The following is a 25181-nucleotide window of genomic DNA, read 5'->3' as shown; positions in this document are numbered from 1 at the left end:
TCTTCTCTTCTCTTCTCTTCTCTTCTCTTCTCTTCTCTTCTCTTCTCCTCAGTCTTTCTCCGTCTGTCTCTATCTATCATCCTCGCTTTCTCTCTTTCTGTATATGTGTGTGTGTGTGTGTGTGTGTGTGTGTGTGTGTGCTCTCTTATCAGGAATATATCAGGCCTGCTAGACTTTTAGATACAACTAGAAAAGGTGCCCTAAAAATTGTCTACTTACCCAACCTTGGCCTGATTACAGTGGCAAGAGGGGAATCCCACTCTGTGGTCCAAAAACAAAAAAAAAAGTACAAAAAAATCTGCAAAGATAATTCCACTCACCATCAGCACATGGAATGTAAGCACACTTATAGATAACACAATATCCAGTAGACCTGAAAGACAAACAGCTCTTGTTGTAAGAGAATTGAGCATGTATCACATCCAAATAGCAGCCATGAGAGAAATAAGGCTGGCAAATGAAGGCTAGCTTATTGAAGTTGGAGCTGGATACACATTTTTCTGGAATGGCTACAGTGAAAGGGAATTCTGGGAAGGTGGTGTAGGTTTTGCAATTAAAACTAATCTAATCAACAAGCTTGTATGCCTACCAAAAGGAGCGAATGACAGGCTCATGACAATGTGATTGCCACTTGGCAGGAAGATGTCATGCCACCATAATTAGTACCTATGGTCCCACCATGAGGAATCAAAGATGATTCCTGATGAGATCAAAGAAAAATTTTATGAAGGCCTGGAAACACTTACCATCAGTGTGCCAAAAGAGGATAAACTTATAATTCTGGCTGACTTTAATGCTAGACTAGGCTCAGACTACCAGACTTGGCAGGGAATCCTAGAGAGGAATGGAGTTGGAAACAGCAACAGCAATGATCACTTACTACTGAAGACTTGCACATCTCATGACCTTTTCATCACCAACACTGTCTTCCATCTACCTAAATACAATAAAACTTTGTAGGTGCACCCTTGCAGCAAACATTGGTATTTAATAGACTATGTGATTGTAAGGAGAAGAGACAGACAGGTTGTGAGAGTAAAGAAGGTAACGTGTGGATCAGAGTGCTGGACTGATCATAGACTTATCTCCTTTGAGCTAAATATTAAAACTCAGCAAAAGCAGTATGCTCAAGGCAAAATGACTACCAGAAGAATTAATGTCAACAGATTAGAGCTCTTCTCTGAGCAGTAACAGTTTGTTGCTAACTTGGAGGGAAAATTGAGCCAACACACAGTTGGCAACAGTGGATCAGAAAAACAGTGGGCAACTTTCAGAGATGTGATGTATAGCACTGAATTTGTTCATCTGGGTCAGAACACTCCCAAACATCAAGACTGCTTTGATGAAAATGATGGGGAAATTCAAAAGCTGCATGCATGTGTGTGCGTGTGTGTGTGTGTGTATGTGTGTGTGTATGTATGTATGTATGTATGTTTTGTCCTTCATTCTAGAAGACTACAATAGCATCAGGGAGATGATGACATGACTTATAATTGATTTTGACTTGAGTGAGGCAGGGCTGTGCTTTCTTCTCCAGAGCCATTTGGTTCCAGTGGCCAGATATTGATCAGGAGGACTGAACATGGCCCAGGATGCAGTGGGAGACCTTGACCCTTTTAAGCTAAGGTCTTTCCAAGTTCTCACTTTGACAGAGGCAACTCCCATTAGGTGAATAGGCCTCTTTAAGGAGTGAGTCAAGGGATAGCCCCTTTAATTAAAAAAAAAGTCAAACTGGGAGGGGAAAGACCCTCAGGGTTGCTGGCCAAAAGAAAAATGGTTACTATTTATATTCATTCTGTGCCTGGAGGGCCCAAAAAATAACCATTAAGTGGTGCTTGGGATTGTTGTCAAATACAAGAGATTCAGAGTGAATTGGATTTAAGGCTTGGTCTTCGAGAAAGAAATCTAGCCACTAAACCCTAAACTAACTATGTAGCTTTAGGCCATCCAAATTTACCTTCCTTTGGGCAGAACACCTACAGGTAAGGGGAGGGGAAAAGAGAGTAGAAGAGAAGAGAGGAGGAAAGGAGAAGAGAGGAGGAGTTGAGATGTCCAGCTGGTACTGGCCAGCTGGGTCTCAAAGAGGACTATGACATAAGGGAGAAAATGACATGATTTGCAATTGATTTTGATTTTGAATGTGTAACCCTGCACAAGTCACTTGCCCTCTGTTTCCTCATCTGTAAACTAGGAATAAAATAGCACCTATCTCCAAGGGTTGTTGGAAGGATCAAATGAGATAAAAATTTTAAAGCTCTTAGGACAGTGTCTGGCAAATAGTAAATGCAAAATAAATATTAACTATTATTATTAATATTATTTTATAATTTATCTGTCAAAAGAATAGCTATTGTTCTTACAAATTTATGTGAATTCTCTATAAATGGCAAGCAATGGTTTTAACATTTTTGCATCCAATTTTGTAATTCCAGCTTCATAGAGAACTCCCAATGAGGAAAATCTCACCACTGATGAAAATTATCAAATTAACTGTTGCAAACAGTCTTAAAGAGTTTCCTAGTTAACTGAGATATTAGGTGCCTAGTCATAGTCATACATCCAGTATCTTTCAGAGACAGAACTTCTTTCCCTCCCCCCAGATTTTTTCTGAGTCCAAACCCAGCTTTCTATATCAATATGCTTCTTATCAGAGGTATCTGATAAGATTTGATTTTTCTCCCCAATCAAATGATTTTTTTCTTATTAAAGCTGAAATAATTGTTTTTACTGAAGTTTTATTTTTAATTTCATGTAATTGATACTCTACTTTTATCATTTTAATCACTTATATTGTTTTTTTTTATTCCTACCCCTGAAGATAGTTATGAAAGATACCGCCTTCCATTTTTCTCTATTTTTTTAAGGATAAAGAGAGACTATATTTACATTATACATATTTGGAGTTCATTCCAAACTAAGTTCAACCCTCCTGTTTGCCAGTTTTTGTTAAAATTTCACACAGAGCTGAAACATATGTGTATGCCTTATAATTCCCATTCAGTAATCATTAAATATCTAGCCAATATATTTTGCTAATATTCTATTCAAATCCTTCTTTATCATCATCATCCCTATAATCATCATTGTGATTACACTCTTCCTCCTCATTATTACTCATCTGATTCTCCTCATCCTTTTCAATGAAGTTCACAGAAAAAGTCCTGGGACAAACTGCTGTCTAGATGTTATTCTAGTATATATAACATCCTATGGACAACTAAAGAGATAGATAAAATAACTTTTTTTTTATAATTGAATAAAATGTTGAGATGTAATTTTAGTTTCTCTAGACTCTCTCCAACCATCTGCAAGACATATCCAGTAGCAAACAGAATGAGAGGGATTTTATATATGTGTGTCTATATATATAAACACATAATGTGTATATATATATAATATATGTATGTATATGTGTGTATGTGTGTATACACATATATGCATATACATATATGTATATACATATGTGTGTGTGTATCCCATCCCATCCTCACCTGTCCTTGTTTTATTCTGCTAGGTTTCTGTATTTTGACATTTTTTCATTTCATGTAGTTTAGAGATTTTGAGTATTTAATGTGTTACCAACTGTTTAAAATATCAGTTTTAAATGGTTGAATTTTTAATGGTTCATTACTACTCATGGGCAATTGTGAGTAACCATTTGGTCTACCATAATGCTCTAGTTTTAGCACAGCTTAATTGCTGAATTTTTGTTTTATTGAATAAAAATCTCGATCATTTTTAGATATCTCTGTTTTAAGATGTTCTTACGACATTCCACTTGAAATATCTAATTGGCACTTCTTCATGTTGGGCTCAGCTCAGTGGAGGTCCTGGAATTTAAATTCATGAAGTGAAGAGATAGTTGAACTGATAACATTAAAAATGCTTTCAGTTGAGAAAACTCATATTACCAAGTCTGAGCAGAATTGTTAAAGTCTCACTTCTATTCTGTTGCCTAAAACTATGAAAAATAATAAGTTAACAGATGATTCTGCATAACTGTTGATTGGCAAATATTTTATGCATTTTTAAAAATGAAGACTATTTTTTTCAAACTATATTACATGAACTTAATTGTGATTCTTTACAAAATTCTAGAACATAATTTTAAAAGTTGTTTTGTGAAACTTCCAAAATAAAATAATGGCTGCTATCCTCTAGTCAGAAATAGAGCTGTGAGGAGCAAGTTGAACCTTATTGCCATTTTTCATAAAATTACTAGTCTGAAAGAGAAAAGAATTGTTATGGATAATGGAATTATGAGATATTAGGAAGGCATTTGAAAAAATCTTTTGACATCTTTGTGTGTGGATAGAGAATTGTGGGTTGTGTAATAATACAATTGGTTCGGTTTGATTACATTCAACAAGTATTATACGAGTCACAGTGCTAGGTGCGGAAGAGACAAAGACAAAAAAAAAGTAATTACTGTCATCAAGGAGTTTATTGATATACTTGATATTAGATTTGATTGAACTTGTAGGGAGAATACCTAACAATTTTCATCTACACTCAATAGAAATATAAAAATGACTAAACATTGCAAAGGGAGGAGCATGATTTAAGAAAAAAAAATCTCCTAACCCCTTCAACTTTCATAAAAGAGACTAGTATTCCAGTTCTCTGGCCTGAATTCAAGTCCATGGCAAAGGATGGAATAAAAAGATCTAGAAAGATCCTATTCAGTACTGTGGGTGGAGGAATTGCCTGCCATTGGTTTCATTATTAGTCTGTTATACTGTTGAAATGATCTTCCCTTACCCAAATTTTCTATCATGATTTGTGTGTGCCCCTATGATTAGAGTCATCTAACCCTCAATAGAATAGGAATCATCATTAAATGGTCATTCATCTACCTATTCCTTCATCCACTGGTGAGCAACCAATACATAATATGTACCTCTATTTTTTTCTCTTACTGCTACTATCACTTTTTTCTGCTCGTAATATGCATTTAGTAAATGTTTATAAAATTGAATGGAAATAATTCCATCCCATTCCATTCAACCTGGACTGCCTGCTATAGCTTATTTACCATGTTGATACTAGGAGCTTCCTGGTAGGTAAACATTAGAGAGTAGCAACACAGGTGATAGAATCCTAGAATCACAGATTCAGAATTGGAAGAGACATCAGAGGTCAACTATTTTAAATATTCATGTAACAAATGAAGAACTGAGGCCCCAAAATGTTAAGCTATTTGGCCAAGATCAAAAACAGAAGTAGAATTTGAATCAAGATCCTCTTAAGCAAGAGTTAGTATTCCTTCTACTCAGGGAGGTTTAGGGATTCCATTCCATTTTGTAAGTTGTGATTCCTTAGAATCTGTACTTAGAAGACAGATGATTCTTCCCAACTCTCTGTATTCTAAGGGGCCACAGGTACCTGATGGGGCTCTGAGCAACCCTAACCCTTTTCAGGTCACTGAAAAGACCAGATTGGTATTCAGTTCAACAAATATTGAATAAGCATCTATTGAGCAAGATATTCTAGTCGCTGGACATGCAAAAATAGCATCCTCTGAATACAAAGAGTTTAAATTCTTCTGAATGCAGACTATAGGCTTGCTTTATTAGGTGCACATGATGTCATGAGATCACAGAAAATAGAGAGGGAGCATGTAGAATATCTAAGACATGGGTTTTCAACCTACAGTAGATGCACTTCTAAGAGGTCTTCACATAAATTTCATAAATACAAGAACAATTCCATCTTCACTTCACTAACCTCTAATAAATTTATAATTTCCTTCAACTATTTATTATTCTGAGCATGGATTCATTCATAGACTTCACCAGACTGCCAAAGGGAGTCATGAAACAAAATTTAAGAGGCACTGATTTAGTGTAATTCATTTTCTTTATATTAGTGAAAACTGAAGCCAAAAGAGGTGATGACTAACCCGAGGTCATACTGGGCTGTCACCAGTCATCTTGACCTTTGTCTTGACACTGAACTCTAATGACTCTGGAGGAGAGAGTGAGGCTGATGACTTTGCACATCTCTCCCTCACTCAAATCCAATTCAAGCCCAAGTCATCACAATTGTGATGTCAATAGTCCTCTTCAAGAACAAATGATAAACAATAAATAAACCCAGCATTAATTGCCCAGTTCCTTTAACTATCATTTCCAAGGTGCTATATTCCAAGAAGATGCCATGGAATGAAAAGTAAGTGGTAGGGGAATACAGTGGGAAGGAGGCTACACAGCTGTGCCTACTTTTTGTAAGCATTGTAACAAATTAGAGGGGAAGTATGCCAGGCAGGCTGCCTCTTAACTTAGAAGGCAGCAACTAAATTTGGAACCTCAGAAGGGGGAAAATTTGAGGAATAAGTAACACATTCTGAAAACTAATCATTCTCTATCAGCAGGTCTATGTTCTCAGTCTTGTTCTCACTTCCATGCAGAGATAGATTGGCAATGTTAGCGAGTTCTCATCAAGAGAGAGAAAGGTAATTGATGAACAGATATTTAAGGGGCAAACATAGTGGCTTTAAATGAGGAGGGTGGTAGACAGGAATGTAGAGAATATCACCTGCAGATTTGTGGGACAAGCCTATCAGAAGGGGTTAGGCTTTGAGCTCAAGCATGAGGACACTAAAGGGATAAAGCAGTTGGGGAATAGGGGTGCGGTAAGAGTTCCAGGGATACCAAAGCCAACAATAGGCGGAGGCAATTTTCTGAAGATCCCTATGTATGTCCTTGGGATATTTAATCTCTTTTTCTATGCCTCATTTTCCATTCCACATCTAAAACTGTTCTCAAGAAAGGCTCTGATATTAAGTCATTGAAGCCCCAGCATACACATAAATAGCTGTTATTTTTTCCCAGGGTACCTGGGTTTTCTTTCTCATTTATTGTGAAATGAAAGGTTTTTCTCTATTGTAAAGTACTTCCTGGTGAGTCAAACTGTGCTTGAGAGATGGGAACAGAGAGTTACAGCCTCTTTTAGAACTCTAGAAACTGAAACATAAAATCATCCCTATATAATCCATATATAAGTCTGGACCTAGCCAAAGAGCATCTTTTGTCTGCCATATGGAGTAAAGACACTGAAGATGCCAATCAAAATGCAAAAGTGTTACTTAGATGAGTTGGATACTACCTTATGTCAGCATGATGCAATAGGGTTTTAAACAAATTTATCAAAGGTATAGGATGTAGGATATTTAAAGTTTGATAAAAATGCTTAGGAAAAGCAGGCTCAAATATAGGGTGCTCCAGAGAGCCATTGGGCAACAGGAGATTTTGATGTAATAAGACTGAGTGGAGAAGTCCTGAAAAAGAAGAGGGAGTAGTAGACAAGAGGATAGAGAGATGCCAAAAACAAATTTCATCTGCTTCTTAGTTTTACCCTAAGTTTTGGTGGCTTTAATTGACAGAAAGAACAACATCAGAGGAAGAAGGCCAGGGACATAAGTAGAATGAGAGTTCATAACAGAAAACAAAGGAAAGAAAAGTGAATCTTAAACTTCAGATGTCATTATTATGAGTTAAATTAGGATATAACAGTAGATATATGACTGTATATTCATCAAGTGAACCAGTTAAAATGTGGTAGAAGGAATAGCAGGTTGAAGAACAGCAGGGGAATTTTTTTTTTCAACAAAGCTTCCATTTATATAGAAAGGCTAAACAAGACTGAAACAGAAAATGAGCATAAGACTACAAAGCAGGCTAATACTCTCCACATAAGCATATATGTAAGAGCAGGAGTTATTGAAGAAAATCCCCTGACAGGATTAATGGAAAAATATTGCCACTGTCCCACTCCCCTCAATACTTTGAATCAGAAAGTGGAACATGAAAGTTTGAAAACAACTATTAATGTTGGGGAATGATATATCCCCTAATATTACCATATATACTACCCTGAAGTTGATAGAATCATGTCTATCATCACCCTCAGGTAAGAGATCTTAGAGGTCTGACAATGCCAAAGAATCTCTATCAGGAAGTACCATGTATGTGAACACAGTTGTTAGTATGTCACTACAAATGCCTCTATTACAACTAACCTATTCAAATATTTCAACTATGTTAGATAAACAGCTAGATAAATAAGTAAATAAATAAATCTTGATATTATCTCAAGAGAAGGCAGTGAGGAATAACTAAAAGAATGACAAATCTGGGTGTGAATGTTAGCTCTACAATGTACTAGCTGTGTGACTTTGGGCAAGTCACTTAGCTTTTTGAAGCTTCTGTTTTCCTATAACTTCTATAACATGAATGTTTTTACTAAATATTTTCTAGGGTTTTGTTCACCTGTAATTCTATAATCCCTTCAGTTCAATTATAATTCATACATGGTCATAAACATCATTTATATTTTTCCTTACTATGCTCCCCCACAACTGCAAAGGATATTAGATAACCATCATAGAGTTGTTCAAGTTTTCCACAGTTCCAAAGAAACTTCTATTCTACCATCTCCACAAATTTCACCATTTGGATTATTAGGTATATTATAGAGGAGTCAGAAGGCTAGAAACTCTACAACAGAATATGTCAGCGTATAAGAGCCTCTTCTCTTTTTTTTTTTTTTAAGGAATAGTGGAGGACATAGAAATCTCCAAATATTAAAAAAAAAAGTTTATCCCTTTACTAAACAAAACAAAACAAAACAAAGAAAACAAGCCTGATGTTCTTATTTGGATTAAAAAAGTGGTTTATTTATAATAATGGAATGAGATCTAGCAAACCAGAACATGTGAACAACTATATTTTCTATGAAGACACAAGGGTAATAATAATTTTGAGGAGCAAATTTCTTCACATGAAATTCTGCCACAGTACCCAAATATTATGTAATTCTTTACATTATTTTTTTTTCTTTTCCAAGGGTGGTTCCACTATCTTGCCCCTAAAATTAGGGTGGCCATTTATGGACCTAACCACATTACTAAACAGCATGGGATCTTTGACTAGCTTCTATTATAACCTAGACCAGTTAGCCCTTCATTAGTCAGTTTGATGACTGCTGCTCCTAGAGGTTCCCTATGTTATTGCAGGAATTGGTATACACACAATCTACTGAAGCTCAGTACTGCTGGGCTCACACAATCCACTAGCCTCTGTCTCCCCAGGAACTGGCATTACAATTTTGTACCCACCACATTTGGAAAAAAAGAAAAATCTATATGTGTGTGTATGTATATAATATATGTGTGTCTCTGTGTGTGTATGTATGTATTTAAAGCACTTTACAGTTTAGACTACAGTTCTAAATACAGAAAAGAAAGTGCTAATCAGAGGAATCCACAGATACCCTTAAGAAAAAAAGAAAGAAAGCTGCTTCAAAGTCCAAGAGTGAGTGTTTAAATTTAACAATTTCAATGAAAATCAACACATTTTATAAGCAGCTAGGAAAAAGTTCCACCAGAAACTGCAGAAGAGAATGAAATAAAATATTTGTTTGTTTTTTGGGGGGTGAAGCTCAATATGCAATCCAGTGTTACACACCTTGCAAATATGATCCTCATTGTCTATCAAAAATGATAACTCACATTTCTTTAGCACTTTGGTAGCAAAAATATCATTACCACTTTTTTGCTCCTAAAAGATCCAAGATTCAGAGAGGCTTATTGACATACAAAATTCCAGAGTTGGTACTCAAATACAGACCTCCTGATTCCAAATGTAGTATACTGTCTACAACAAAATACTGCCTTCTATATTGCAATAACTAGTCATGTGCTTATAGAATCAGTGTGTTCTCTCTTATGAAGTCCCAACCTGCACTTTCCAATTCTAATACATGATAGCCTTTTTAGGGTAAGGTTTTTTTCCTCCCTCCTTTCTGTGGGTGTGGGGGATGGAAGGGAGTGAAAAGAACACTGGACTGAGATTTGGTGAATCTAAGCTCTAGTCATGATTCTGTTAACTAGCTGTGTGGAATTGCCTAAATCCCTTTTCCACTCTGGTATTGCCTTTAAAAAAGGCAAGGACTACATTGACAATTCAAAATTCCCTCACAGTTTTAACATTTTGTTCAAAATCAGTGGCTCTCATTCAATCCAATGAAAATCCCTTTAAACAGACAAAACACAAATAATCCTTTATTTAATTTCTTTATCACTGCTTGTTTGAAAATAGGATTCTGAGGTCAAAATTAATAAAATGATATTTCCTCGTAGCTCTCCAGCTTGAAATACAAGTGATTTATTAAAAACTTGTGGAAGGAGAGCATTAAGTTAATCCAGGGGAACTGGCAGCGTTGAGGCCTCATGTGGCCTTCTAAGTCCTCAAATTTGGCCCTTTGACTGAATCCAAACTTCACAGAACAAATCAGACCCCTGACCTAAGAGTTCTCATCCTGGTCCTGTAACTAAAGAACTGTATCACCTGGGAAAGTCTCTTAACTCTTCTGGGCCTCATTTTTCTCCCCCATAAGATTAAGGTATTGATTAGCTACCTCCAATGAGTCTGATGAAGAAAACTTTCTGCTTGTTTATTTCAGTACTTAGGAAAAGAAAATGAACCCCTTTTGGTTTAAGGTATATAGAAGATCGAAATGAGGAGAGGAACTGAATGGATTTAATGGTGTATTACCATACAGTGTAAAGTACCCTATTCAATGGGAGGTCTTCTAGGAAAGCTATCCATTGACCAAGGAGTGAATTAGAGGAACAGTGACTGCTTTGGGCCTTGGAATATAGAAAACTAGAAGAACCAAAAAATTAAAGACCCTCAGAGTTCAGAAAACAATAGCATGCAACTTGAAGCCTGAGACATTATCACACAAACTCTAGAGTGGAGCCTGACCCTAACATAAAGTTAACAGCCAAAAAATAGGCCTTTAAAAATGAGTAAAAAGAAAAGCAAAAACAAAAACAAAGAAATTTGATCGTTGATAGCTACTGTAGTGATATAGAAGATCAAGGTTCAAACTCAGAAGAATTCAATGAAGTCAAAACAACTATTTGTAAAACTTCAAAGATAAATACAAAATATAAAAAGCCAAAAAAAAGTTCTTAGAGGAGCTTGAAAAGACCTTTAAAAATCAATTAATTGAAGTTGAGGAAAAATTGTGAAAAGAAATGAGTATTGCAAGAAAATCAAGAAAATTATGAAAAAAGTCTACCAATTGGAAAAAATGAACCAAAAACTCATGAGAGAAAATAACTCCTTGAAAAAATAGAATTAGTCAAGGATAAGCTAATGACTTAACCAGACATCAAGAAATAATAAAACAAAATCAAAAGAATGAAAAATAGAAGAGAACATGAAATATCTTATTAGAAAAACAACTGACCAGGAAAACACATCAAGGAGAGATAATATAGGAATTGTAAAATGACCTGAAAGTTATGATCAAAACAAAAGACTCTATACACTACACCCAAGTAAATTATTAAGGAAAATTGCCCTGAAGTTTTAGAACTAGAAGGTAAAACAGATATTGAAAAAATTCAGTAATCTCAGTCTGAAAAAGATCCCCAAATGAAAACTCACAGAAACATGATAGCCAAGTTTCAAAGGTTCAAAGTCAAGGAAAAAATACTATAAGCAACTAAAAAAAACAATTTAAATATTGCAGAGCTACATTCAGGAAAGCACAAGATTTAGCAGCTTCTACGTTAAAAGACCAAAGGGCGTGGAATGCTATATGCCAAAAAGCAAAGGAGCTGGGTTTGCAACAAAAAATAACCTACTCAGCAAAGCTGAGTGCAGTCCTGCAAGGGGGAAAAAGAAATAATTAATTAAAAGATATTCAGGTATTCATGAAGAAAAGACTGTAATTGAAAAAAAATTGACTTTGGAGAATCAGGAGACACATAAGAAGGTAAATATGAAAGACTAATTAGAAGGAGTTTAATAAATTTAAGCTGTCTATTTCTTATATGGGAAAATGATATATGTAATTCTAAAGAATGTTATAATTTCTAGCATAGTTCAAAACAGTATACATAAATAGAAGGCTTGTGGTTGAGTTGATTATGATGGGATGATCCTAAAAAAGTAAGTTGGGTAGCAAGAGGTAAAATGGAACAAGTGAGCTCATAGAAAAGAGATGTGAGTGGAAGAAATGTTAAAATGAAGAGAAGGAGGGAGTAGAAGGCAGCTAGTGCAGGAATCTTATTCTCATCAAAACTGGATTAAAGAGAGACTTCTAGTAGGGTATAAAAATCTTCTTAATTTACAGAGAAATAGGAGGGCAAGGGGATAGGATAAGGGAAGGACTCTCAGAAAAGTACATGAATTAGGAAGCCAGTGGTCAGAAGTAAATTAGACTTTTGAGGAAAGATAGGATAAAAAGAAAGAAAGAGAGATAAATAGTGAGGAAAAAGGATAAAGGGAAATATAACACTAATAATTATAACTTTAAATATGAATGGGATGAACTCAACCAAAAAATGGAAATGGATAGCAGAATGGATCAAAAACTAGAACTTGACAATATGCCTTTTACAAGAAATACATTTAAAAGTGAGAGATACACTAGAGTAACAATAAAGAGTTAGAACAGAATTTATTATACTTCAGTCAATGCAAAAAAAAAAAACAGGGTTAGCAGTCATGATCTCACACAAAGTTAAAGTTAAAAGATTTAATCAAAAGAGATAAACAGGGTAAGTACATTATTCTAAAATGCCCCATAGATAATGAATATCAATGCTAATCATATATTCACCAAATTCTATGGAATTCAATTTTTTAAAGGAAAAGGTAAATTAATTACAGGTAGAAATACATAGGAAAACTATAGCAGTGAGAGACTTTAACTTTTCCCTCTCAGAACTAGACAAATCTAACCAAAAATAAATAAAAAAGAAGTCAAAGAAATGAATAGAATCTTAAATATGGTAAATATGGTAAACATCTGAAGAGAAATAAATGAGAATAGAAAAAAATATACCTTTTTCTCAGCAGTACATGGCACCTTTACAAAAAACTGATCATAAAAACTTTATAATTAAATAAAACTTTATAGTTTCTTAGGGCATATTGTAAAATGCAAAAAAACAGAAATATTAAATGCAGCTTTTTCAGACTATAATACAATAAAAATTACATTCACTAAAGTACCATGGAAACAAGATTAAAATTAACTGAAGATTAAATAATTTAATCTAAAAGAAGGAGTGGGTTAAAAAAAAAGTCACAGAAACAGTAAATAGCTATTAAAAAGAATAATAATGAGACAACATGATGAAACTTAAGAGAGTCAGCCAAAGCAGTAATCAGAGGAAAATATGTATCAATCAATGTTTACATCAATAAAATAGAGAAAGACCAGATCAATAAATACAGTAAACAATTTAAAAAGCTAGAAAAAAAAACAAATAAAATATCCTTAATTAAACACCGAATGGAATCTAAAACTTAACAGTGAGATTAATAAAATTGAATGTAAGAAAACCATTGAATTAATAAATAAATCTAGAAGGTGACTTTATTAAAAAAATAAAATAAGTAAACCATTGGTTAATATGATCTTTAAAAATGAGAGAAGAAAACTAAATCACTAGCATCAAAAATGAAGAGTGGATACATCACTGATAAAGATGAAGTTAAAGCCATTATTAGGAGTTATTTTGCCCACTTATATGTCTATAAATTTAACAATTTAAGTGAAATGGAAGAATACTGACAAAAATATAAATTGCCTAGATTAACAAAAGAGGAAATAGAATATCTAAATCTATTTTAGAAAAATAAATTGAACAGGCTATAAATGAGCTCCCTAAGGAAAAAAAAAAGCATCAGACCCAGATGAATTTACAAGTGAATTCTACCAAACATTTAAAGATCAACTAATTCCAATATTAAATAAATTATTTGGAATAATAGGCAGAGAAGGAGTCCTACCAAACTCTATTTATGAAATAAGTGTGGTGCTGATACTTATATAGGAAGAGGAAAAACAGAGAAAGAAAACTATAGATGAATTTCACTAATGAATATTGATGCAAAATCCTAAATAAAATACTAGCTAGAGGACTACAACATATCACGAAGATTATGCATTGTAACTAAGTGGGATTTATACCAAGAATGCAGAGCTGGTTTAATATAAGGAAAACTATTAGCATAATTGATTGTATCAATAACAAAGTAACAACACTAACACACTGTTGGTGGAACTGTGAACTGATCCAATCATTTTGGAAAGAAATCTGGAAATATGCCCAACTAGCCAAAAATGGTGTTTAGAATTCAAGTTGTTTTTCAGGATCCTATGAATAACCTTGTGTAGGAAATACTAAAATACCTCCTGAATGTCCACCAGTGTTTTTCTGATTTACACAAAATCACCTACAATGATCATGGACTTAAACATGAAACGTTCTAAAAAATTCTATTTCATTATATAAAATTAATCAAAATCAAAAATAATCATACTGTTTACTCAATAGTGAACAAAAGCAGAAATAAAGGAATAGGGTCTACACAATTTATATCTATCATTTTCTGGGGGAAACCACACACACATACATACACAGAGACACACAATTACACAATTCTCTGCTATTTGTTCACCATCAGCTCTTTTCATCTCTTCTGTTAGACAATAACACTTTTCTGTTTGAGCTAATGAAGTCTGTTGTTATTCAATTGTGTCTGATTCTTTGTGACCCTGTGGACTATAGCATGAAAGTGCTATCCATGGAGCTTTCTTGGCAAAGATACTGGAGTGGCTTTCCAGTTTCTTCTCCATCAGATTAAAGCAAACACAGGTTAAGTGACTTGACCAGGGTCACACAGCTAGTAAGTGTCTGAGGCCAGATATGAACTCAAGTTTTCTATGAACTGAGTCAAATAGCTGCTTCTGATGCATCCTAGACAAGCTGTTTTAGCATACATCTGTCCCTTGTAGGTTTTTGAGAATGTATTATGTTCTTTCAGTGACAAGAAGTTCCCCTAAGTTAGAAAACTGCCAGCTTCCTGAGATCTACCCTAAGGCTCTGATGAACTTCTCTGGCTCATGCTGTAGATAACAAAAGGTCTATGGAACTTTCCCAGCCAGGTTTTGAAATAGTAGGGAAGTTTGTTTTATCCAATCAGTTCTAAGTAAAAACATAACTCTTCTCACTTCAAAGTATATGCAAAGCCTGTTTTCTCATCTCTTCTTAAACCAGGAAGAGTTGTAAGGGCAACATACACAAACCTCCTAAAATGTTTCCCTTATCTCTAGCACTAGCTTCTGCCTTTCTTCAATCAGTCAGGTCCCAGCAAATCAATTCCTTTCTTCCAGTCAATGGTGCTCCAAGCAAAACAACTACAGATCCTACCTATCAGCTTTGACCATCTCCTGTTAATTTCTGTATTCTCTTATATAAATAGCAAATCTTATCACTTGTCTCTAATCCTCCTGTACTCAGCCTCCTCTGTTGCTTCTATTTTCATCTGGTCATCTCCTATGTTTCTTATCCCTTTAGTTCTAATGTCTAAAATCTGACCCTCTCTTTATCAGTGACCCATTTATGGTGTTAAACTCAAAATTCTATCTTTATTTCATATGTAACTGTGCCCTTCCTTATTAGTCTTGGCATAGTCTCCAAGCAATTATTTGACATAGCTTGTCAGCTATAATTTCCAAAATTATCACATAGATATACATATATAATATATGTAATGCACACACATGTGTGTTTGTGTCTGTCTGTGTATTAAACTGATGGAACACAATGCTCTGTAGCCACCTTTACCTCTGAAAATCTTTGGTCCTCAAGTGTGTCCACTCAGTACACTTATCTAAGGGCATTTTCATCTCAAATCCTCCAAACTGTTTGTGTTTCTTCTCAAACAGGTTTATATGAGGACTATTTTTTTTTTATTTTTCTTATATTATGGTAATTTTTATTTAATTTTTTGTTTTCAACATTTACTTCCACAAGATTTTGAGTTCCAAATTTTCACCCCATCTCTCCCCTTCCCCTAGCCCAACATGGCATGCATTCTGAATACCCCTTCCCCTATTCTGCCTTCCCTTCTAACTCTCCCCCCTCCCTTCTCTTATCCCCTTCCCCTTCAATTTTCCTGTAGGGCATGACAGATTTCTATGTCCCATTTCCTGTATTTCTTATTTCCCAGTTGCATGTGAAAACATTTTTTTTAAACATGTGTTTTTAAAACTTTGGGTTCCAAATTTTCTCCCTTCCCGGCCACCCTCATTGATAAGACAAGTAACTAAATATAGGTTATATATGTACAGTTATGCAAAACACTTCCATAGTAGACATGCTGTGAAAAACTAACTCTATTTCCCTTAATCCTATCCCACCCCCCCATTTATTCTATTCTTTCTTTTGACCCTGACCCTCCTCAGAAGTACTTGCTTCTGATTACCCCCTTTCCCAATCTGCCCTCCTCTCTATCATCCCCCTACTCCCTTGTCTCCTTCCCCCTCTCATTTTCCTGTAGGGTAAGACAGATTTCCATACCCAATTGAGTGTGTATGTTATTCCTTCCTTAAGTCAAATTCTATGAGAATAAGGTTCACTCATTCCCTCTCACCTTCCCCGTTTCCCCTCCACTGTAAGAGCCTTTTTTTTTCTGTTTTTTTGTGAGATAATTTACCCCATTCTATCTCTCCCTTTCTCCTTCTCCTAGTTTAATCCTCTCTCACCCCTTAATTTTATTCTCCAGATATGACCCCTTCATCTTCAACTCACCCTGTGTCCTCTATCTATCTATCTATCTATCTACATGTATATACATACATATAATTTTTTCCCTCCAACTACCCTTATACTGACAAAGGTCTCATGAGTTACAAATATCATCCTTCCATGCAGGAATGTAAACAGTTCAACCTTAATAAGTCTCTTATGATTTTCTCTTTCCTGTTTACCTCTTCATGTTCCACTTGAGTCTTGTATTTGAAAATCAAATTTTCTGTTCAGCTCTGTTCTTTTCATCAAGAATTCTTGACAGTCCTCTATTTCACTGAATGACCATTTTTTCCCCTGCAGGGTTATACTCAGTTTTGCTGGGTAGGTGATTCTTGGTTGTAATCCTATCTCCTTTGCCCTCTGGAATATTATATTCCATGCCCTGCGGTCCCTTAATGTAGAAGCAGCTAAATCTTGTGTTATCCTGATTGTGTTTCCACAATACTTGAATTGTTTCTTTCTGGCTGCTTGTAATATTTTCTCCTTTACCTGGGAACTCTGGAATTTGGCCACAATATTCCTAGGAGTTTTCCTTTGGGGATCTCTTTCAAGCAGTGATTAGTGGATTCGTTCAATTTCTATTTTGCCCCCTGGTTCTAAAATATCAGGGCACTTTTCCTGGATAATTTCTTTTTTTTTTTTTTTTGGCTAGGCAATGGGGTTAAGTGACTTGCCCAGGGTCACACAGCTAGTAAGTGTTATGTGTCTGAGGCCGGATTTGAGTTTGGGTCCTCCTGAATCCAGGGCCGGTGCTCTATTCACTGCACCACCTAGTTGCCCCTTGGATAATTTCTTGAAAGATGATGTCTAGGCTCTTTTTTTGATCATGGCTTTCAAATAGTCCAACAATTTTTAAATTCTCTCTCCTGGATCTATTTTCCAGGACAGTTGTTTTTCCAATGAGATATTTCATATTGTTTTCTAATTTTTCATTCTTTTGGATTTGTTTTATAGTATCCTGATTTCTCATAAAGTCACTAGCTTCCAATTGCTCTATTCTAATATTTAAGGAAGTATTTTCTTCAGTAATCTTTTGGACTTCCTTTTCCATTTGGCTAATTTTGCTTTGTAGGGCATTCTTCTCCTCATTGGCTTTTTGGACCTCTTTTGCCATTTGGGCTAGGCTATTTTTTAAGGTGTTATTTTCTTTTCAGTATTTTTTTGGGTCTCCTTTAGCAAGCTGTTGACTTGTTTTTCATAATTTTCTTGCAAAACTCTCAGTTTTTCCTCTACTTCTCTTACTTGCTTCTCAAAATCCCTTTTGAGTTCTTCTAAGGCCTGGGACTGATTCATATTTTTCTTGGAGGCTTTGGATTTAGGAACTTTGGCTTCATTGTCCTCTTCTGGTCATATGTTTTGATCTTCTTTGTCATCAAAGTAAGATAATATAGTCTAACTCTTTTTGCACTGCTTACTCATGATCCCGGCCAATTACTTGAGTTTTAAACTCTTTGTTAAGGTAAAAGTCTGTTTCTAATGTGGAGAATGTACTGTCCCAAGCTTCAGGGGTTTGTACAGCTGTTTTCAGAGATACTTCTAGAGACCTGAACATTTTCATTTCTTCCAATGTGCTATGATAAGACTCGAGGTGTTTTCTCTCCACCGCTACAACAAGCTTCACCACACCAGCATTCCTCCTCACCTCAGGACTGCCCCTCAGAACTGTGACCCAGATCCAAGCACCAGCAAAGCAAGAGATTCCACCTTAGCCCTGGCAAAAAGATTCCTGCAATCCCCCTCTAATTAACCACTTGATTCCCCCTCAGCCTGTTGGCCAGAAGCTCACGAAACAGCCGCAGCCCTGGGGGTGGCTGAGACCTAGCTCCTTTTCTCACCACAGTCACAGACTTTTCCCACCGACTTTCTAAGTTGTCTTTGGTGTTCATGGGTTGAGATGTCTGGAAACTGCCACAGCTGCCCTCAATTCAGCACTCTGAGGCCTGATCCAGGGTCACTGCAGCCTGCGTGCCCACACTGAACTGTGCTCCTCTTCGATCAACCATCCAGGCTGTCTTTGGCTGGAAATTTGTTTCACTCTGTCTTTTTGTGGGTTCTGCTGCTTTAGATTTTGTTTAGAGCCATTTTTTATAGGTATTTGGAAGGGTTTGGGGGGAGAGCTCAAACAAGTCACTACTTTCCCCCTGCCATCTTGGCTCTGCCCCCCAGGACTATTTCTTATCAAGCTGATTTGATCAATTTGGGAGAAATAGGTTTGGAAGTGATCGTTTTGTATCCTTATTTTTGAGGTAGGGAATGAATGTGAGTTGTGGTTTTTGTTTGGGTGCGATTTCTTCATAAAAATGTTTATTCTGCCCATTTCAGAAAGCAGTATAGCCATATATGAAAGGAGCAGTGCCTTAAATATGAATTTAGAATGCTTGGAAATTGATTATTGCATACAGAAATACAGTACTATTAAGAGAGTTAGACTTTTAACTCTCTTAAATCTCAACAAAATGGCCAAGAAACTAGAAGTAAGAAGAAAAGGCTTCTAAACTGTGAGGAATATGTGTCACAAAGCCTGAGCCCTAAGGCCTACATTTATCTCAATAAGAGAGACTCTGAAGACTTCACTCATTTGCTCTTACTTTACACACAATTTTAAGATGCTCAGTTACCTAGTTTCTTTATAGAAAAGTTAGGAGCAACAAACTAAAAGCTTTCAGAAAGAAAATAGGGCCCATTCTTCTCATTAATAAGAATGAAAAATGACGGTCAGTAATATGACAGTGATATGAGAGAGGAGAAAATTATAAAAATAAACATAAGGACTTAAGCTTAAACAGTTTAGAATGATTTAGTATAGAGAAAAGAATGCTTCAATTCTTAAAAAGGCCAGAAGGCATCACTATTAGTGCCCTTGTCTGTGACTCTTGGGTAGTTAAGGTGAAAATGAAGGATAGTTGTACTGACTCCTCCCTTTGGCTCCCACTCTTGAAATGTGGGCATTATTAGCTTCATATAGTTGTTCTCTTTTCCCCTCCACCATTCAAAACCTATTCTCTAGTTAACAGTCTTTGGCTCCACTCATATTGAAGTCTGCCTGGAGGGAGAATGGGGAAACAATGGATAACTAAAAAAGATCCATCAATCTGACCTCCTACCAGACAAAATATCAATTAAATTACATTCACCTAAGGGCAAAAGACCTGTATCCTAGCTTAACATGCTTTGGAATTTTTATCACATTGAATAAATCAAAATCTTTATCTCTCATGTCACTCTCATCAGTAACCAGATTTACCAAAGATTTACTTTCTCCTATTTACCATCTCCACTCCCCGTTCCTCTCTTTTGCAATTCCTTATTTACAAATAATGAAGCACACTTATCAAAATAAGTTAGAAATTCTCAAATTTATCTAGAGTAATCTGTCACTGACATTCTATTTAAATTAAGAATTTTTAAAAACTTAAAGATCAGAAAAATGTCTGCCATTTCAGATAGCAAGAAGCATGGAAAAGGCTTAGTCATTTCAATGCTTGATGGCTTTTCCCAAATGGAAAGTCACCAACCATCAGTACCTCATGAACCTTCTTCTTAGTACTGTCCATGGATTCTGATTTTCTCTCTCTCTCTCTCTCCTTCTCTCTCTCTCCCTCTCTCTCTCTCATTCTTTATCTTTCCCCTGCTGCCTTCTTCATCTTCTTGTAATAAGTCCATTCTACTCCACAAAATATCATCATGAAATTCCTCCACATCAGAGAAATGCCATCAGTAGGTATATTGCATATTATAGATAATGCTCATATTCATGTTATTGAAATTTAAGGAAAAATACAGTAGGAAAGGAACAGATTATAGTTAAAAGAGCAAAGAATTTGAGAAATACCACTTTAAAAATTTGTTAATTTTTATATATAGTTGTATATACATGCATGTTTGTGTAAATGTCATCACATACATGTGTGTATTTATATATGATATATACGTAATGAATACATATACATATTATGTGTGTATATGTGTGTATAAATATACATACATGCATACATATATACATATATGTGTGTGTCTGTGTGTGTATATATATGTGTGTGTGTGTGTGTATATACATATATATACATACATACATATATATATATATATATATATATATATATATATACCTACTCATCATCATATTGACTTAAAGAGTTACTCTGGGGCACAAAAAAATGTTAAGTGACTTTCATAAGGACACATAGACAGTATGGTACATATTTCCTGTGGAAGACATAAACAAAATGATAGCCCCTTTTTCAACAATATAATTCTTGTCATATAATTCTGTCATATCAATATTTCAACTCTAGTGTTGGTTGATTGTTGTCCTTCTTTGTCAAAGAGGACCAAAATGACATTACTATGTTAGAATTAAGTTACAGTGTGTCTGATTGTGGCTGGTCAGACCAATGCAAGCTCAGAATGCTCTGCCACAGGTCAGGTACAAACAGTCCATGTGAACATTCGTGTTGGATTCTCTGAATTTGTGCATCTCACCTTTCTTTTGAGCTACTTCAATTCTGCTTTACTCATAGAGCACAGCATCTTCTTTGATGAGGACAAGCCATGCTGGACAGTCCTGTGCTAGTGTCTCCCATATCATGCAACCAATTCCAAAGTGCTTCAGAGAGACCTGGAGAGTGTCTTTCTATCATTTCTTCTGACCACCATGTGGACACTTGCCTTATGTGAGTTCTCCACAAAATAGCCTTTAAGACAGCATACATCTGGCATATAAACAATGTGGCCAGAAGAAGAGATCCCATTAGGGAAAGTGTTTAGGAGCAACCTATGTTGCGTCTTAAGGGATAGGAAAGGTGAAGTTTAAGTAAGAGAACATTAGAGGCCTGAGTTTGAATCCTGCCATTGAAAATTCATAGTTGTGTGATCACAGGCAGGCCTCTTAAGTTCTCTGAGCTTTAATTTCCTAAAATGTGAAACTAAAATACTTCTTACCACACAGTGTTGCTGTGAAAATGAAATAAAATATGGTAATATATTTTAGCTTTTGTCATTTTTAATGTTGGTTCTAGGCCAGGGTTTCTTAATCTTTTTTGTATCTTCAATACCTCTGGAAGTTTAATAATATTTTAAAAATCATAACTAACTGAAATGCCAAATATCAGTTAGAGTTTAGTGAAATAAAGATTTTTTTTCCCTATCCAAGTTTACAGTTCCTCTGAAATCTATCCATGGATGTCATGGACCCCAGTTTAAGAAACTTTATTATAGGCAGAGAGAAGAGTCTGAACATGGGTGGATTCTTGAAATGGGAAATAGTTCACAATAGCTAAAATAAAGCATTGTGAAAAGGAGTTACGTGAGATAAGGCAAACTGAAATCAGATTGTGGAGATCCTTAAATCTCAAGCTAAGTAATTAAAATTTTATTCAGTTGACAATGGAGAACATTTTTGACCAGGACACATAGTCATACTTCAATCTGGCCATTGTATTTGGCTCAGGATATATTGGAAAGGGAGGGACTATATATTTTAGCTGTGAATACTCCAAAGTTGGATTGTGGTGAGTTTTCAAAATTTCACATTAAAAAAATACAATAGCAATAAATCATTTGAGTAAATAGAAAGTTTTTGACACACGTACTTTTTAGAGGTTTTATCTTTCTCTAGGCTGTTTTGTGTTATCATGCTTCATTTAATATTCATACTTTTGAAACTCAGTTTAAAGGAAGCAATACAGATACTTCTATGTTTTAAGAGAATTTTAGACCTGTTTTTGTTTTTAAAAATCTGTTTAATTGGAGAGATGCATGAGAGAACAAATACTGGAAATTTGCTATCTAATTATTTTAATTCTCTCCTCAATATCGTCTCTGTAGCACACTAGAAGCTAATCAGGTATTACTTCAGGAGAGAAAACTGTCTGGGTGAAGACAAGATCCCTCTTCCTTCCACAAAACAATGAGAATAAGACTTATTTTTAGTACTAATCCCTGTGCTTCTTTCTATACCTGTTCCAACATGGAGAGGCTACCTCTGGCTCTGTGATTGTGCTGATTAAGGGCCTCTTTCTCTCAGGGTCTGCAAGCACTTGACTTCACCTCATGCCTCACTTCACAAGTCAGATGTTGCATTAATCAACCAGAGCACATTGTCTGCTGTGTGCTGTTGTTTAATTAAAAACCACACAATTCACCCCTAATTTAATGTCCAGTCTAAATATTGTCCATTTCTCATGCCCCATTTGAGCCAAATGTGAGAAATAAATGATGTGACTATATGAAATATAAACAAGAGAAAGAACACTGCACAAATATTAATTGTCCATTTCCTATTTGCATTTTGAAAAAATCTTGAATGAATAGATTTGTCCTAATGACCAGCTGTTCAGTTGTGGATATCACAATGATTTATTATATTGGATCAACTGGGATTTTGGAGCATGAGTATTATCAACACTAGATGATTTAGGCAATTACTTCAAGAATTTCTCACTTCAGAAGTACAACATAAAATGAAAACACTCCAAAAATGGGTGACATATATCTTTCAAGTGATTATTTTTACATGTTGATGTCATATTGTGTCTTTCAGAAGATGCTTATAAGACTCAGGTTCGGATTGATGATGAGCCCGCCTATCTGGATATTTTGGATACTGCTGGACAGGTAAATAATATCTGCTGGTTAGCCTTTTTTTTCCCAAGGCCAAGGACAAACTTTAACCTCAAATACACAGTTTATAAGGTACAGAAATGGGCTTAACTGATCATAGAAAGAGTCATTGAATTCTTTCTGGCTTCTTGGAGTATTTTTTTTTCTTTGACCTAGAAGATATGGATGTTGGCCATGATATTCCTGGGAGTTTTTAATTGGGATTTTCTTGCAATAGATGACGTGTATTCTTTCCATTTCATTTTGCCCAATGGTTCTAAAAGATCTGGGCAGTTTTCTTTTAAGATTTCTAGAAAAATGATACCTAGAATTTTGTTTTTCATCATGGCTTTTAGGTCCAAACATACTTAAATAATTTCTCTTCAATCTGTTTTCCAGTTCAGTAGATTCTTCCTCTGAGATACCTGACATTTACTTCTATTTTTCAATATTTTTACTTTGATTTAACATTCATTGTTTCATTTATTTCTATTTGGTCCATTTTAAATTTCAGGGAATCTGTTGCTTTAGTAAGGTTTGCATCTCTTATACCAATCCATTATTTTCCTTTCTGCTTCTACCTTTCATAAATCTCATTTTTCCCCATTTCTTTTTTTTTAGCAAATTCCTGTCTTGATTTTGGGTCTGAACAACATGGCTGGGGCTTATCCTTGCCAGAGTTCCAGTAGACAGCTGTTGGAACCAGCCTCTCTCAGTCATTTAGAAAGCCCTGTTGTTTTGGAGTGATCAGAACAGTAGGCTTCCCTTTGATGTGAGATTCCTGCTCTGTTGATTCCTCTTCAGCTGTAGCTAGTCCTGAAGGCTAAAACAGAGAACCTGCTCCACACCTGGAATCTGACCTCCATAGTTGCTTCATGCTTCTGAACTTGCTCCATGCTTCTGAACTTGCTCCAAGCTTGGTGCATAGCCTAAGGCCCTAAATAGTCCTTACCTTGGACCTCCACCTCAAGGTCCAGCTCTCCATTCTTTGCCCTGAATCTAACCCAGAACTGGGTAATAAGTGACAGCTGAAAATTAACAACTACTCCTATACACTGTAGAAAGCCAGCCCTTATTGGTCTGGAACTATTGCCTACTTTGGTGCATAACCTTTTACCTCTTTTAGTTCCTGCTCTAGAATTCTCCTTACGTTCCTTCTTGAATAGACCCCATCTCCAGTGTTCAAAGAGTTCTCTATCTGTCTCTTTATCTAGACCTGAGATTGGGGCAGGGGTGGGAGGGGGGAAAGGGAAACAACTATTTTTTTTTTCTTAGACTTTCCTAGGTCTGGTGCATTTTCCAAGTCTATTTGGAGATGTTGTAGAGCAGAGTTCAGCAATAATGGCTCTACTCACTGACATCTTAACTCTGCTTGGTGTGTGCGTATAGAAGTCAGCTAGCCACTGTGGAATCCTATGAAGGCCTAAGAAAACAGTGTTCTAGTCTTGGAGGGATTTAAGATGATTCCTTTCTGACAGAAATAAATTTTCCCTGCAGAATTCCCATAGCACTTTGAATTTATCTAATCTTATTCATCTTCTACCTGGTATTCTAGATGGCACAGGATGGAGTGCTAGGCCTGGAATAGGGAAGATTTGAGTTCAAATCTGACCTCAGGTATGAACCTTGGCAAGTCACTTAACCTGTGTTTGCCTCAGTTTTGTCATCAGTAAAATGAGGATAATAATAGCACCTACCTTTCAGGATTATTATGAGGATCAAATGAGAAAATACTTGTAAAGTCACATTGTAATAATTATATAAATGTCAATTATTATTAGTTATTATTTTTATCTGTCTTATCACACATACTAACTTATGAGCTCCCTGAGGACAAAGATTGTAGCTTATTTATCCTTTTATCTAACAGAACATCTTACAGAGAGCCTTATAGAATGCTTGATAACTGAATGAAGAAAATTCAAGTTTTACCTCAGTATCTGACCCCTCCTCATGC

The 25181-nt window shown here is 35.5% G+C and overlaps 1 protein-coding gene across 1 annotated transcript in view; it reads left to right on the top strand.

The window, feature by feature from the left end:
* The window catches only part of RIT2 (Ras like without CAAX 2), a 505620-nt gene that overhangs the window by 204832 nt on the left and 275607 nt on the right, over positions 1 to 25181 (top strand). Inside the window, exon 3 of the mRNA XM_027869100.1 lies at positions 23166 to 23239. Within this exon, the coding sequence (XP_027724901.1) occupies positions 23166 to 23239 (74 nt within the window). The remainder of the gene's footprint in view (positions 1 to 23165; positions 23240 to 25181) is intronic.

Source organism: Vombatus ursinus, unplaced genomic scaffold (assembly GCF_900497805.2).
Source record: "Vombatus ursinus unplaced genomic scaffold, bare-nosed wombat genome assembly UNPS02014791.1, whole genome shotgun sequence".
In the NCBI taxonomy this organism is placed as follows: domain Eukaryota; kingdom Metazoa; phylum Chordata; class Mammalia; order Diprotodontia; family Vombatidae; genus Vombatus; species Vombatus ursinus.
The sequence above is the reverse complement of the archived record's forward strand: the minus strand, read 5'-3'. Positions and strand labels throughout refer to the sequence as shown.